Source organism: Pyxicephalus adspersus, chromosome 3, assembly GCF_032062135.1.
Source record: "Pyxicephalus adspersus chromosome 3, UCB_Pads_2.0, whole genome shotgun sequence".
NCBI classification, from domain to species: Eukaryota; Metazoa; Chordata; class Amphibia; order Anura; family Pyxicephalidae; genus Pyxicephalus; species Pyxicephalus adspersus.
In genome coordinates this window covers 28,930,757-28,947,037 of record NC_092860.1, presented here as the reverse complement: position 1 = coordinate 28,947,037, position 16,281 = coordinate 28,930,757, and the positions used below count along the sequence as shown (strand labels likewise).

At 36.0% G+C, this 16,281-nt stretch overlaps 1 protein-coding gene across 1 annotated transcript in view; it reads right to left on the bottom strand.

The window, feature by feature from the left end:
• Positions 1–2,748: 2,748 nt before the first annotated feature.
• The window catches only part of SLC28A3 (solute carrier family 28 member 3), a 42,388-nt gene continuing 28,855 nt past the window's right edge, over positions 2,749–16,281 (bottom strand). Inside the window, exons 8-18 of the mRNA XM_072404087.1 lie at positions 14,976–15,053; positions 14,432–14,512; positions 11,222–11,302; positions 10,329–10,454; positions 9,007–9,137; positions 7,891–8,059; positions 6,993–7,190; positions 6,438–6,519; positions 4,329–4,427; positions 3,731–3,857; positions 2,749–3,059 (exon numbers count right to left, since the gene is read on the bottom strand). Of these exons, the coding sequence (XP_072260188.1) occupies positions 2,942–3,059; positions 3,731–3,857; positions 4,329–4,427; positions 6,438–6,519; positions 6,993–7,190; positions 7,891–8,059; positions 9,007–9,137; positions 10,329–10,454; positions 11,222–11,302; positions 14,432–14,512; positions 14,976–15,053 (1,290 nt within the window). The 3' untranslated portion in view covers positions 2,749–2,941. The remainder of the gene's footprint in view (positions 3,060–3,730; positions 3,858–4,328; positions 4,428–6,437; positions 6,520–6,992; positions 7,191–7,890; positions 8,060–9,006; positions 9,138–10,328; positions 10,455–11,221; positions 11,303–14,431; positions 14,513–14,975; positions 15,054–16,281) is intronic.

Genomic DNA, 16,281 nt, shown 5'->3' with positions numbered 1-16,281 from the left:
CACAAACAAAAAACAAGAAAAAAAAAACTTTATGGACCCTAGACATTTATTAACTTCTGGAGCAAGTTGTGCTTTGATATGTAAAAAGACACAGCTGCAGAGTTTGTCTTGATCAATAAAGAGTTACAGGATGTTGCAGAAGAGCTCAGTCTCAGCTGAGTTTAGCAAAAGATTTCTGTAAGTCATGCAAACCGCCCCATTTGTTGTCTGTATGTTGGATGTCCTTATCTCTGAGACTACGTGTGTAAATATATATATATATATATATATATATATATATATATAAACTGATTATTTATTTTCTATATGGTAAAAACTAAAAATAGGAACAAAACGTTTGTAACACATCACTTTCAATTTTAAACCTTTTTGTTTCACCATAAAAAAATAAAGATACCTTTACTGACATAACTTGAGACATATGTAGTGAGATTCACTGAACACTGATCTTTCTCAAATGTGAACCTTTCATTTCTTCTTATTAGTTGGCACAGAAGTATAGTTTAGTATAGTATACTATAGTATAGAATTGGTATAGAAGTGCAATGTGCATTCATAAACATATCATATGCATCTACTGATATCTACTGATATAATATAGTTTATATATGACTATAATAAAATACATTACAAATAGGAAGTTATTTAATATCTATAATAATATTGAATATCATTGCCACAACAGTTTTTGTTCTGTTATGTGTCCTTTCTGTTACATAGTTTTTAATCTGTTGATTCTATAAATAGATCTGTATTTTCCACTTACCATTGAAACAATGCTGTTTGTTTTGCAGTGAAAGTACACAGCATGGTAGTCTACCTGTTGAAACCTGTAGCCTTAGATGAGCATACAGTTTTAAACAGAAAAGAGTGGAGTTCACTTTTCCACTTTGTTGTTGCTATCATCTTTCCAAACTATGGTGTTTTAGCAACAACAGACTGGAGTACTGGCACCATCTAGTGCCTAAATCATCAAAAACCACATACAGGGAAGAGCAGATATCCAAATACAGTGTTACAACTGATACTTGCATGAACAGTAAGTAAATCACAGTAAGTGAGTGTAAAATGGGCTTGGAATGAACTTGCAGTTATGTTTTGTCAGCTGCAGTCTTGCTTAAAATTCATGGGGGCTCCATATACTGTCTGCTCCATTGGTTTAGGTAAGATGTTCCATGTACCAAGAGATGGCATCTGGGTTTTACAATACTGTTTAGGGCTGGCTGAAGAATAAAACAAAACATTTTATGCATCATGTTTTGGAAGGTGCCCCCTTTAGTTTTTTGTTTAGTGGGGAATTTCTGGTGTTCAGACTTTTCTTTGCCTGTCATCTGTATGTAGCCCCTGTCTAGGGCGTATTTCTTTTTTTTAACTTTAAGCTTGGTTAACATTTGGCCAAATGTAGCACTGGACAGGAACATAACAGGAGTCATCAATGGCCACTGAAACATAAGCCTCTGCTCCTTATGCATGGGAAGGGTGGGGAGGCAATACAGCGTGGGAAGATGGTGAGTGGAGTAAACCTATAATATGTTATCCTATACATATCACTGGACTGGTGGTTATTTTCCGGTCACCAAAGGTGCCTTGTGATGAATGTTTTTAGGGAGGGAATATTTCACAGTCCCCCTGACACAACAACTAAAGAAAAAAAGTTAATGCCAAGGCATTGAAGGTAATAGCAGAAATTAAAAATATGTATCAAATCAAGAATACACCTAAAGGAAATGTGCAATTTGCATCCATAATTGCATCCATAATTTTCCTTTAAATTTGTTGCAAAATTGCAAAGCCAGTGGACTAGGGTAGGTCAGAGGGTAGTTTAATTGGGTCCAGGAGTATGAGCTATCTGCCAAGATCCGTGGGCAGCATGTTGGCTCAGAGGTTAGCACTCTGGCCTTTGCAGCGCTAGGTCCCAGGTTTGAATCTCGGCCAGGACACTGTTTGCATTGAGTTTGCAGGTTCTCCCCATGCTTGTGTGTGTTTTCTCCGGCATCCGATTTCCTCCCACATTACAAAAACATGCAGTTAGGTTAATTGGCTACTCCCTAAAATTGACCTTACACTGTATTAAAGACAAATAACTTATGTTGGGACATTGGATTGTTAGCGCCTTTGAGAAACAGCTAGTGACGTGACTATAGACTGTAAAGCGCTGGGTAGTATGTTGGTGCTTTATAAATACTGTGTAATAATAATTAAGATCTGAGTCTGCTGTGTGTGTTGCCAAGCATGCGGCCCCAGTGCTTCAGGTGATTCTTTCCTCTCCATCACCATGTGTTGGGCCTCAGGAATGTGATCTGGTGACCTAAAGCTCCATCACTGGTATGATGATTAGTCAAAGCTAGCAGATCCTACAGAGATTTAGCTGCTCACCGAGGTACCAAATGATTTGCTCACTGTAGTCTGATCTTGTCTGCATGGGAACACAGTACTAAACAGTACTGTGAGATAGCCATATTGACCAGCAGTGAGTAGTCACAGTCCTGAATGTGGGTCACAGTTTTAAGAACCAATGTGGTAACCAGCCACAAGTGTGTGTCCACAGGACCGACCAGAAATGTGGAGGCATGGGACTAACCAGCACGTGCAAGGGCACAGAAATGACAATCAGTGTAGGGGGCAAAAGATTGACCAGCAGTATGGGAATAAAGAACAAGCCAGCAGAGTGGGGGCACAGGGCTGACCAGAATTATGAGGACACAAGACTGAGCAGCTGGTGGCTTAATAAATATAAGATTATAAAAATGAAAGCTCTTTGTTGATTTTATTTCTGACATATAAATAACACTGACATTTCAAGTTAGTTTGATATTTCAATAAAATTGTAATTTCACAAAATTCTGTACTCTCACTAAAAATTTCAGTATAAAAATATATACACAAGTGTTGCAAGTAAAAACATATACATTAAAAAAAATCAAAATGTTTATGAGTCAGTTTATGAAAACCAAGAACAGTTGAAGGATGGTGAAGCTATAAGTTGACAGCAACCAGTCAATGAAGCCATACTGTAGTTCCCTCCGATGGTGAAATTTGAAGGACTATCGGCAACCACCCTTAAAGAAAAAATTCATAAAAAATTGTAAAGAGATTAGTAAGATTGGACAGGTATCATATTCTTATTGCTCATTTCTAAAACCCTATGTAAAGTAGAACACCAGGAACTATTACTACAAAAACAAACCTATTGTACTGTTGGTGGTATTAATGTGCATACTTATCGTTAAGGTCATATATGGATTTTGTACTCCCTGTGCATTTGTTTTATAAAACACTGTGGTTAAACTTGCTTACTTAATACCTATGTTTTTTGAAGGTTAAAAAACAATATTTCAGTTCTGGCCAGTCAGTGTTGTGTGGTCAGTTACTTGCCAACATTCAAAAACTCTGGGACTGAAATTTTCTGGTGCAAGTTTGCATCACCACCCTGGTTCTCTAATGGTGCCACAGGTAGACAGAGCTCCTAATTCTGGTGGGAGTATCCCCCCCCCCCGAGAGAATATACAAGACAACATTTGACTCATCTATGTAATTCTGGAATGGATAGAATGACCTTTAATTTAAGCTCTTGAAATGAACACAGTATTTACCGACCACATTTTTCAACAACATTTTACCTTTACTTCCCCGTGTTTCTTTAATAATAACTATCATTATTTGTCTGGGAAGACGAGTATCCTTATCATTGTGAAAATCAGGTGTTATCCTAATAATTTCACATACTTACTGTCTGTAAAAGGTCAAGCAGCAGTCAGTGATTTCCAATGAGCTAGTAGGCAAAGTTGTAGAATTGAGGAAAGAATTTTCTAAGATATCAAAACATGATCCTTGTGTTACTGGAGGAGATAATATTCCTGCAAATGTCATAAGGAAATATAATTAGATACCAGCTAATATAACTTTCTACACACAAAAAATGGAAATTCAAATATTTACAGTACCATTTCACAGTTAGCACTACAAATTGTCATTGGCCCGGGACATATGGAGGAACCACATGGGTTTAATAAGAATTGAGCAGGAGCCTAAAGTGAACCTGTTCTCTTATCTGGCTTATCTATGTTATACCTACTTTCCTGTTGATTTCCAACCCTTCACCCACCTTTGGGAGTGAAGAGAAGAAGCCCTTTATAAGCTCCAAGCTGATTTCATTCAAAACTATCCAGGGCTGAGTTCCCCCTTCGATAGCACTGGCTCAGTCATCTAACATGACAAAGTATTCTCAATGTGTGTTTGTCTAACCATCACTCCAGTTTCAGAAATAAAAAGGATAGAGTTAAAATAAAACACTCTTCTTAGTGCAGATTTCCTCTTTCAGGCAGTACCTGCAATACAAGCTGTCATGAAGCACGCCACTGTTCCAGCCATCATTGCTCTGATAGCACCTGCAGCAATGTCACCTTTTCTGCTAGGAGCCATAGAGCCTAAAAATCACAAGCAAAAGCAAAATGTTAAAAAACAAATAATTTAAAGCAATATGGTATTCATTTTTTAACTGCCCACATACTAGGTAATACGGCAGCAGGTCATTCTTATAAGCTATGGTTAATCATGCCGTAATTAGGCTGAGTATACTTTGGCTTTGTTTGATTATGTTGGATTTGTATGATTTTCATTGTTTGTATATATTAGCTAATTGAACAATAAACAATGCATTTTGTTCTATAATTGCCTTGTAATCAATCATTTGTAAAGTCAAAAATGGCAAGATGGAAAATACGACTGGCTGATGTTGGTCTCCTGTTCCAATTAGTTGTTAGCAATTATTTTTGTTCCTAAAATGTAACAATATTTGTTTGTGTTTATCAAATGCAAACGTATTATAGATAATCAGTACAACTAGAATAAAAAACTAATCAATTTACATTGTTTCCATATAACAAAAGAAATCACATTATCTGTGCACAGATGCTGCATTTGTGGAGAATAAAATGTTTGACCTTTGTCTTTGACAACCCTATCATGTAAACAGATAGTTTAAATTTTCTGTACTTGTTTAATTAACATTAACTAAATTTACTCAAAGATTAAACTTCAAAAAATACTAGGGTTAAAAGGAAAGGACCAAAAAAAGGGACCCGTTTCAAAGTATTTAAACCACAACTTTAAACCCAATAACAAATATTGTATGTCTAAAAACAAGTAATTTGATTGAGGAGTTCCGAAGAGAAAAGGTCATTTTAGGAGGTGCACGGTATTTAAACACTGCCTGTGGCTTTGATCCTCCAGGTCAAAATTTGGTCATAATCTGTGGTTTTTAATTTTATTACCAGAGGGTTGATCATCAGCCTACCTATACATTGATCTGTTAAGAATATTTAGGTGCAAACAGATTGTGTTCCCCTGGAAAAGATTTGTTGTATTTATAGCCAGTAGCCAGTGTATTTAAATACACTTAAAGCCCATCAGCCTTAGAGTTGGATTATTCTGAACCATGATATCCTTTGATTTTACTCTTAGGGGGCAGAAACAGATGATCCACAAGGCAACCCTAGGCAGGAAGCATGGGCCCAGTGGATGTCCATGGTGTCCAGCTGCAATCATATTAGTATAAACCACACACATAGAGATTCTTCTATTGTGAAACTGCAGCCCTTTTCAAAGTCAATTCAATTGATTGGCTGAAAGGGAGTGTAAAGTTGCTGCCTTTCCCATTTTGCCTTAATCTGTCTCTAAAGGGGGCTACCACAGCAGAAGTTACAGCAAAGATTCCTTACATTTGAATGGGTAAATTACTTTACACATGACTACGCTTTATCTTTTATTACCACTATTTTACACAGGGTCTTCATTCCTTCAAAAGAAGTGCAGATACCCTGGGCTGCATTTAAAAAGAAAACTCCACCTTTAAGAGCACCTTCTTCAGATTCTGTACTTTAATTGCAGAAGTGCTTTACTAGGTGATTCTTATTATTTTAAACCTGTGATGGCAATATAGAAAAACTGTTTTTGTACTGATATACAAAGCCTTTTAAAACTTCTAAATTATTGAATTTACCATTTTAAAAACAATATATGAATGTAAAGTAATAAAAAAGCCCCAGTTGACCTACAAATGATTTTAATTATTTGTGGACTGCCTAATGTTTGTAGGGGTGTGCCCTTTTCCTGCATAGTTTATATTATATTGTGCTTCTTGTTACCATCTTATTTTGGGATGTATTGTCCAGTTCCAGGTTGGGGTTAGGGCAAGCCCTAATTTTTTATTTTACTGCAGTACATAAAAGTTAGGTCTCAAGGTTGCTTATAATGCACTGGGAGCATTATTGATATGGCAAGAAATGTCAGTATTTACCGCAACATGAAGGAGGGGGATTCAAACTGTATATGTTTGTTTAAGTAAACTTGGTAATAAATGTGCATTGTTACTTACTATAAACTTTTTATTTTAACAAATTTAACTTTTTTTTTTCTAGAAAAACAAAAATACATACTTAGTCCTCCAATTGTTATTCCCAATGAACCAAAATTTGCAAATCCACATAAGGCATATGTTGCAATAGTTTCAGATCGAATCTATTTCAAAACAGAACATTTGTTAAAAACATCACACTGTTTAAATAGCATTCTAACAAAATACTATTAGGTATGATTTATATTTCTAGCATAGGATGAAATAAACTTAATTCACAAAGCTTTATTAAAACATATATGGGCTGTAATTTTCAAATCCTATTGGACTCAGAACCGTCATCTTTTTAAAATAAGAACACTTATATTAGCTTTGTTATATGAACCTAATAGCTTTTAGTCCCTATGCAATCAGACTTTTCAAAGAAATGTTCAGCTCAGAAATTCTATTAAATAATGTTTAAAATTCAGAAAAAAATAGTATGTGCCTTTCAGTTATTCATATTCTTTCAAAGTTGATGGCTTTCTTTACGGTTACATTTTGGTTATCAGTAAGAAAATAATGAACATGCCATGCCCTTCAACACCATAGCAATGCATTAACGCTCTATTAAAAAAGAAAAAAAAACTCCACATACCGACATATACTGCTTCACTCCATCAATGAACAGCGGCCCATTGTTCTTCCTCTTTGTAATTAACCCAGCCAGGTATTCATATGCAACAAATTCATTAAAAAAGGTCTTGTATCCTATAAGTTTACCAACTATGAAGCTGTCTTCCCAATCCACACCCATCATAAAGGAGAATGGCATGAAGACATAGGAACATATTATCTGGTCATGGAGAAGAACAACACCTAGTTTATTGCAAGGTACAGGGGTAAAGGAACATTTAAATGTTGTAACATTTCAGCTAACATTGTGAAATACCCAAATAAACATAACATAAGAAACTTTGCTGTAGAGTTAAACCTATTGTTTGCTATAAATTGCCTAAAATTTCTTGGGCGTGCTAGAACTTTAAACCTGTGAGCTTTTCAAGATCCTTCAACAAAGATTACAAAATACCTATGCTTGAAAAACGAGGAGCTAGCCTCTTACTGATACATAACAAAGAATACATTAATAAATAGAGAATGAGACTTTTACGATGCAGTTGACATTTACAGTGGATACATGTGGATAAAATACAACAGGCAGAACAGCTAAAGGGAAGCAGGGGCTGCTGCTATTTCTTTATTCTCCTTGCTGCTGCAAGTGACATTGCTGGACCAAGTAGGCTGTGTAGGATACTGCAGTGGTGCTCAGCACGGAATCGGAATGTTTCCTAACTATTTGTCTTTAATTTAAATAAAAACCTAGTGACTCCTTAAATAAAGTGTTTAAATTGTACATTAAACAGACATCTTTATCATAAATTTATATTTAACAAAAATAAAAAAGCTAAAAACCATTCTAAACATTTTATATTCTAGTACATCAAATCTGTTTATCAACTGTACTTTACATCAGTACATATAGAAACAATACCTACCTCAAAACTCAACTGTGGATAGTCAAACATATTTCCTAGCCAAGAGAGGGCAGCATTGCAAAAGGCTAGCAATGACAAAAAGGCCATCAAATTCACTGCTATATTTGCCACCAAAGGGATTGACGCAGAAGCTCCTTGACTCGCAGCTTCAAGAATGTTTCTTGCATCCCTAATAAAAAGAAGCCAATTCCAGTATTTAGGTATGTATTAGATAGTAATCACAATGTAAAATACGTAGTATCATATATGAAATTAAAAGTAGTTTGGTTTTAATTTCTGGCATGGTGCTCCAGGAAAAGAGGCTGGACAAGGTGTATGTGCAGCAGAATAGGGGTTACATGTTGGTAAGATGATAAAGTGGCTTGGTTTAGGTATCATTAAACTCCTTGCAACAATTTGTTTTTTACTATTTTCTCTTAAGGACCACTATATATGAAAACCTATACTGGTATCTTTGGCAATTTATCTTCAAAAGCTTAATTTTTACTTTACATCACTGAAAAGATGCAGCAAGGTCACATGACCCTCATGGCACAAAGGAACTTTGTGATTGTAGAGGCCACAGTGCAACTCTGATGCTGCTGTAAAAGAATCAGGAGGGGGGGGGGGGAGAGGGAAGTCACCCAAGATTGAGCACTTTGGTACTTCCTTGTGTGTCGGTGCACGAAGGATTGACATGACGGGCAAAGCCCAGGCCGGAAGTGTGCATGTGGGGATGACTATGCAGGGCCAGGACAAGAAAATTCACGGGACAAGTTTGCATTGTTAGAATTACAGCCTCAGAGTGTGTGCTGGGGATACGGATAAAATACATCAGGCTGCACAGCTTAAGGGAAGCAGGGGATGCTGCTATTCCTTTATTCTCCTTGCTGCTGCAAGTGACATTGCGACATTGCTGGAATAAAATAGGCTGTGTGGGATACTGCGGTGGCGCACAGCACCGAATCGTCAGTCCGATAAGCACTTCCTAACAATTTGTCTATATAAATTATTCACAGGAGTTGAACAACACTTTAAATATTAAGGTTGGGAAGGGGGAGGTAAGTATCCACATCTCGGTTCTATGATGATCTGCCATAGTCCAACATTTTTGTTTTCCTCTGACATGTCTCTTACCCTTTCTCCAGCTTAAGACCTTGCTTCATATTGATTTTTATAGGCTCTGTTTCTGGCCAAAATAACTTGGCTACAGCAAGTGCTGCGGGTGCAGACATAACAGAAGCGGTTAACAAATGTGAGGAAGAAACCTGCAAAAAACCATAAAAATATCTTGGTTATTAAGTACTCAAAACATATATACAGTGTAAATCTATATCCTTTTACCATCACAAATGTATCTATGAAAATGTTTTTATATTATCCTAATTATTGTTTAACAGTTTTACTGATTTGAATTTGAAGAATAACTAAAATGTAAAGGAATTGAGTACACTGAGCTTTATATCCAGCAATAAAACCATGTATACAACTTGTCTTATATTTACCTGTACAGATCAGAGCTCCCTTATAACAGCTTGGAGTTGAAGAACATGTTTTGCAAAGAGAATTTTCAGGTGCCTTAATGAATGAAATCACATTTTGCAATGAATACCCAATCTTGTGCAAGGCATGTTCCAAAAATAGGATTTTGCTCACACAAAAAAAGTCAGCACAGCTTCACCTCACTGACCAAGTCAAATAAAATTCTAATTTGCATATAGTGAATATGCTCTACCCTTTTAGTAAATTAATTCCATTGATCCATACATGGGCTTATATCTCACAATTGAATCCTAATGAAGTAACACAACAGAAAAAATATTACTACCTATGCTGGATTCACTTGTTAATTACTTCTACAAGACCGTCTGTGATTGGTCCACGGAAATAGTGTAGACTATACAAGCATCGAAACCAACCATTCTTGACCAGGGTTGCTCCAGATTTGTTTATCTGTTTTTTTTAATTTAATTGTTAGAATGTACAATATGACAGTTAACTACTTTGATATTACTAGTATTAAAAAAATAGATTAAATAAAAAAGTTACCTCACATTATGACCAAGGCTGGAGAGCATAACATTTCATCAGTGAAGCTGGGTGATCTGGCAAACCTGGAATATATCTGGTGCAGGATTCAAAACATTTGCTAACAAATAGAAAATTACTTTGAACAAATCCATTCCAGGCTTGCTGGATCACCCAACTTCACTGATGAAAGTGTATTCTCCCCAGCCTTGGAGAGCTTTAATAAATCAGGTCCTATATGTTAACATTTACAATAATATTTCAATAAGAATGGCACAAACATAAATATATATGTTGCATATATACTGGTGCACTGGAGAAAAAGTTACCCCTAAATCTTCTGATGAAAGCATGCAATTTAGGAGGAAGGGAGAAGCATGTTTATGCATGTTGCATGAATCCACGTGCTGCAACTGAATTTCAATACTCACTCCAAATGAAATGTATGCTCCAAGAACACTCCCTGCAATAGTAGCAAAACCAGCTGTCATCACAGCGTGAATTTCTGATTTGGTTAAATGTTCCAGGTATGGCCTAATTAAAAGTGGAGATTCAGTCTGCAAGAAAAAAAAACATTATTATTAATAATCATAAACAGGATTTTTATAGCACCAACATATTACAGAGTGCTGTACATTAAATAGAAGTTGGAAATGACAGACAGATACAGACAGTGACACAGGAGGAAGGAAGGACCCTGCCCCGAAGAGCTTACAATTTAGGAATGCTAAATCTAGGATTGAGTGAAGATTTTTATTCAGTAGAATATCATTATACCATCTAAGTTGCAAATAAAAGTTGCATAATTATGCTCCTGAATAACTAGTAGGGATAAGCTGATTTACTGATTTCCAATACACTGAGATTTCTGGTATTCACAGAAAACTTGGCAGAATGCAAAGCAGTTAATTGGCAAAGCAGAATTAATCTTTTGCAAGGCTTTCAGGGAAACTACTGGGCAGTGCTAAGGGCAATGCACCATTGGCTTGGGAGAAAACATTAACAATATTTATAAAATGCTTGGGGTATGCCTAAAAGTTTTACATTTTTACATTTTAAATGGAATTTCAAGTAGACCCTTATCAAAGCATACATCTTGAATGACCAGAAAAGAGGGGACAGTAGGCATGTGCCCACTCCTCCTGCCGACCCTTTCTGACTGCTTTTTTTATGTCAGTGAAGTTTGTATTCATATAGGCCTGTATGGGAATGCAAAACCAATTTAAGGTGAACACAAGCCCTTTCTAGAAAACCTTTCTTTTAAACTTGAAGCAAATGCTATGTAGAAAATAACTGAAAAGAAAAATGAACAAAAATGGCTTACCTGGCCTACAAAAATATTTCCTGCTGCAACTAGAGATTCTGTTGGAGATGTTGCCATAGTTATTTGCATTACCCATCCAACCTTAAAAAGACAAATACAATGAAACTGATATAGCAGTTTGGCAAAGTGAAAATACTTACAGATTGTGAGCACCATGATCCGAACATAAGCTGTAACAACCATTACTTTCTTTCTTAAAAGCCAAAGCTGACAGGAACTTTGGAGACAAATATTCTGATAACTGTATTTGGTAATTCTATGTAATGATAGCGTTAAGCAGATGTATTTCTTTTTTTTCAAAAACCTTATTTTTTGTCATCATTACCATGTAGAACTTTGCAACAAATGTGGCAGTTGCAGGTGATAAAAAAAAACATGCATTAATGCTTGACAACAGTCAACTTTGATTTTATAAAAAGATGATTTTATAAGGGTCTCAAACCTTTGGGGGATATTTATTTAATCTGTTAGTTTTTTACCCAAAGTCTACTTCTTCTTCCTAAAGTCTACATCCTCCTAAGGTTACCCTTTACCCTGTCTACAGGTGCACAAGGAACAGCAGTATGTGTTTAGAGTGGAAAATAAAAAAATACCAGTAGCATCAATAAGTAATAAAACTGTTACAGAGGGCATTGGAAAGAAACAACACTTTTTTGTTCATGCCTTTAATGAAATCCATTATCTATGTCATATTCTGTTTTGTCCCCTAGTTCTATCAGTAGCATGAAAGCAATGTGTAGAAGGTCCCAGAAGCCTACATCAGATGAAACCTGCCATGTGTCTTTATAATACCATGTACAAAGTGTTATCAGTACTTTAGCTTGTGCTTAATGTGAACACCATTAACATTAGTAAACATCCGAATAGTCAGATAGTATTTTTATTCAAACAGTTTATATTACAGGGCAGCTCAGATAGAAGCTTTGGGCCAAAATACTCTGCCCTCAATGGATTGATTTAGAAGCCCTGTCATGTCCAACAATTCCAATTATTATTATTAATAAACAGGATTTATATAGCGCCAACATATTACGCAGCGCTGTACATTATATAGTGGTTGCAAATGACAGACTAATACAGACAGTGATACAGGAGGAGAGGACCCTGCCCTGAAGAGCTTGCAATCTAGTAGGTTGATGCATTAATGTGGACATTGAGCAAAATGCATCCAGCAATTCTCTGTCCTTCTCTTTCTTGTGCACTTTCTGTGTGGGATGGTCAGAAAGCTAACCAAAATTTACACTCTCAATATGTCCCTTTAACACCCTTATGGCAGAATCCAGATTTTCCCCCTGGTTGTGATTAGGAATGCTCATTGTGGTGGTGTAATAAAGGATTCTACCGTATAGGTGATTTTTTGGATGGTAAAAGTATTGTTAGAACTTCCCATTTTCAGGACAAATTTGTTCTTCCAACTACTGAAATGTTCTATTTCTGTCAAATTGGATCATTTATTTAATCTAAACCAAAGGGTTTATCTCCCCCCTATCAGAGCACAGCTTTTTAAAAATCTTGTAGCTTAATCATTGAAGCTATATCTATAGCTTATAGTACCCTTTTTTCATGTGACAAAAAATTATTTTATATGACCCAGTGGGAGATATACAAGATTGGCAACTGCTGGCCACTTCTTTGCCTTCTATTTTTTTAAATACTTCTTTGATAGAGGCTAATTATAAAGTTTTGTTAAGATGGTACATGGTGCCCGCCCAGACTCATTGTGTTATAGGGGATGTGGACATTCGGGCACCATGTTTCATGCATGGCGGACATGTCCCAAAGTTCAACGAATCTAGATTGGCATTTATAATCTTATCTTCACAATTACACAAAATACCCTTCCAAGACAGGTAGAGAGTGCTTTAGCAGATTAGCTTTAGCAGAGAGTTAGCAGATTCGGTTCCTAGAGCATATTGTAGACTGTTTAAATATATTTTATCGACGGCTCCTATCACGATTGCATGTTACTGGAAGGCATCATCTATCCCCCTTGATTTTATTAAGCAAAAATTGAATTGGATGATGACAAATGACAAACTTACTTGCACTCTACAAGACCGACAAGTCCCCATTCATCCCGTGTAGTGCTCTGTATTCTTAGATAGTAAAACTGTATCTATAAATACATAGAACAGCGCTGCAACAGCAATCGCTGTTGCCGTGCTGTGCTTCTACTACGTATTCTTAGATAGAGTTTCTCTATCTAAGAATACAGGGCACTACAGGTGATGAATGGGGACAAGTCCCCATTCATCACCTGTAATTCCTTGACAATGTAGTGGAACTGCAGAGGACTGCAGTTCAGTTTCCCACGTGACGTCACATTGTGAAACTGAACTGCAAATGACCTCAGCAGTTCTACTACGATCTCAGGGCACTACACGGGACAAGTCCCCATTCATCCCCGTTAGTGTCCTGTATTCTTAGATCGAGAAACTCTATGCACGGCACGGCAACCACGATTGCTGTTGCAGCGCTGCACTATGTATTCTTGGATAGAGTTTCACTATCTAAGAATACAGGACACTAAAGGTAATGAATGGGGACAAGTCTGTAGTGCCCCTGTAGTGCCCAGAGATCATAGTGGAATCCCTAAAGTCCTCACACGTGTAGCCACCATTTCAGGAAAAATTGTGATTCATTACCACGAATCGCGAGGAAATTCAGAGTGAATCAAATTTTTCCAGAAATTCGGTTTGAATGCCACTTCATCAGCTTTGATTCGCTCATCTCTAGTACTCATTCACGTCTCTCCTTTTTTTTTTCATCTTTTACTCTGTTTTTTGATTATTGTTTGTTTATATTATGCTTTGTTCTTGAGGAATACTTCTAGTCACACAGTTAATAATATAGTTATTAAATGTAATAACCAGGTTTTAGTGACACTTTGTCTTTTTCTTTTTGATTGTATACAAATAATATACTATATTATATTATTATATGTTTTATATTATGTATATACTAATTTTTCATAAGAAACTTTGTTTTGTGATAATTTTGATTCCTCAGTTTTGTTATATTTTTTATATATGTAGACAATTTGTGAAAAAAGTATTGTAGCTTTAAAGCTTTTGAAACCTCAATATAATCTTTGAAATACAAACATTTTATATTGACATCTGCCTATGCCTAACAAGTAAAAGGTAATTAAACTGAACTAAATGTTGGTCTATAAGATACTCAACAAAATGAGAAAAATAAAATATTCACCTTTTTAATGAGCCACTGCATGAATCCAAGGTAATATAACATTGACATGACCATGCTGAAGAATATAACAATCGGTAAGACCTGTGAGGGATGACAGTCACAAAAGAGTAGGTTACATTTTACTCTACAGTATGTCAACTTTGGTTTTAGGGAATTTGTGGTCTTTTAAATAAAATAATAATAATAATAAAAAAATATCATCTTAACAAGTTTACTTTCAAAGACATTTTTACATTTCAGTTATGGGCTATTTATGGACTAGTCAATTGAAATTTAGTGATATGATACTGAAGTGAAACATTTATTGTTTTCTTGGTAATTATGGCAAGAAAGCTAACATTTTCTTGGATGAGTGGTTTTAACAACTAATGTTACCACTAGAAATGTATGATTTTATTTTGCAATTTGCTTACATTTAAATTATTTTTTAGGTGTCTTGGTTTTGCAAATTGAATTAAAATTGTGTTTTCTCACCCTTTTTTTCTACAAACAACAAAAAGAATAGAAAAACAAATTTATGAATAGTTTAAAAATAAAGACTCGCCTTAAATGCAAAAAAATGGTCCAGGTACTTATCACCAAATACAAATTTCGACCCTGTGTCCGAGTATTCCAAAAAGGTCTAAAAAGATGAAAAAAATGAAAGATTAAATAAATAATGCCTTGGTTTTATTGATATTGTGCTTCTAATATATATTTTATATAACCAAATGCAAACTCTAGCTAACAGAACTTGGGATATCGGGATATAGCTTCCAAATACTATCACTAAAGCTAATTTGAACTCATGGAAATTTTTATCACTTCAAATAATTATTGCGCAGACTGTCACATAGCTAATTAACTTCAAGATATACTTCCATGAAAAATAAGACATTTTGATCATATTATTTATCAGTGTTGCTTATGCTGTAAAAATGATTACTGGATATAACTGGTCTTTCTTGTTGCACTCTGTCAGTTGAGTCAAGAGATTGATTGCACTGACTTGGAAGTGCTCAGAACTGTTCACTTCTATGTTTAGGCTAGGTACACATGCGCAATGGTCCGAATTGGCTCAGGGCTGATATCGGACTAGAAACTTGCGTGTGTACAGTGCTTGTTGTCCATCGTCCGAACGACCGTCCTGGCAGATTCATGGATGAACAACGTACAATCGTAATGCAAGTAAAGGGAGGAGGGCACAGCGGTGTGCCACTTGCCCGTTCTCCCCCTCCCCTCCCCATAGAACAGAACGGTGCCAAATGTACAGCGCTCGTTCATGCATCATACAGTTGTTTGTTGTTGGAAAGAATCGTAAAAGATATATTCCGACAACAATTATTGCACATGTGTATTTAGCCTTACAGTCTGCCACCAGACAATTTATTTTACAAAGTATAAAGTTGTAGGAGTTACTGGTGTGTACAGGCGAGCAGGCACGCAGCTAATTCCTTAATCGTAGGGGCATCATGTAAACAGCAGGGAGGGCTGGGGCAGGCACAGGTGTTTATTTCTGAGTACTGAGGCTGGTGTCAGGCAGACGTTCCATGTTTCCAGAACACCCACCTTTCCCTAGGTATCTGCTGAGAATACCTTGTGTGTAATCTGGCACTAAATAAATGCCACAAAAAAACTTTGTTTTTACCTATAATATGAAAATAAATTAATTGAGTTGGTGTGTACTAACTAGCTGAAAATGTTCTGGTTAATATTTGAACTGTATAGAGAAAAGAAAATAAAGGCATCACCAAGCATCATAACTATGTTTGAGATAAAAACACTATAAGGGTTAAACTTGCACATTATTTAGAGCTAATGCAGATTTACCCACTTACTAACTGTTCTGTACTGGATCATTATTCCACTGG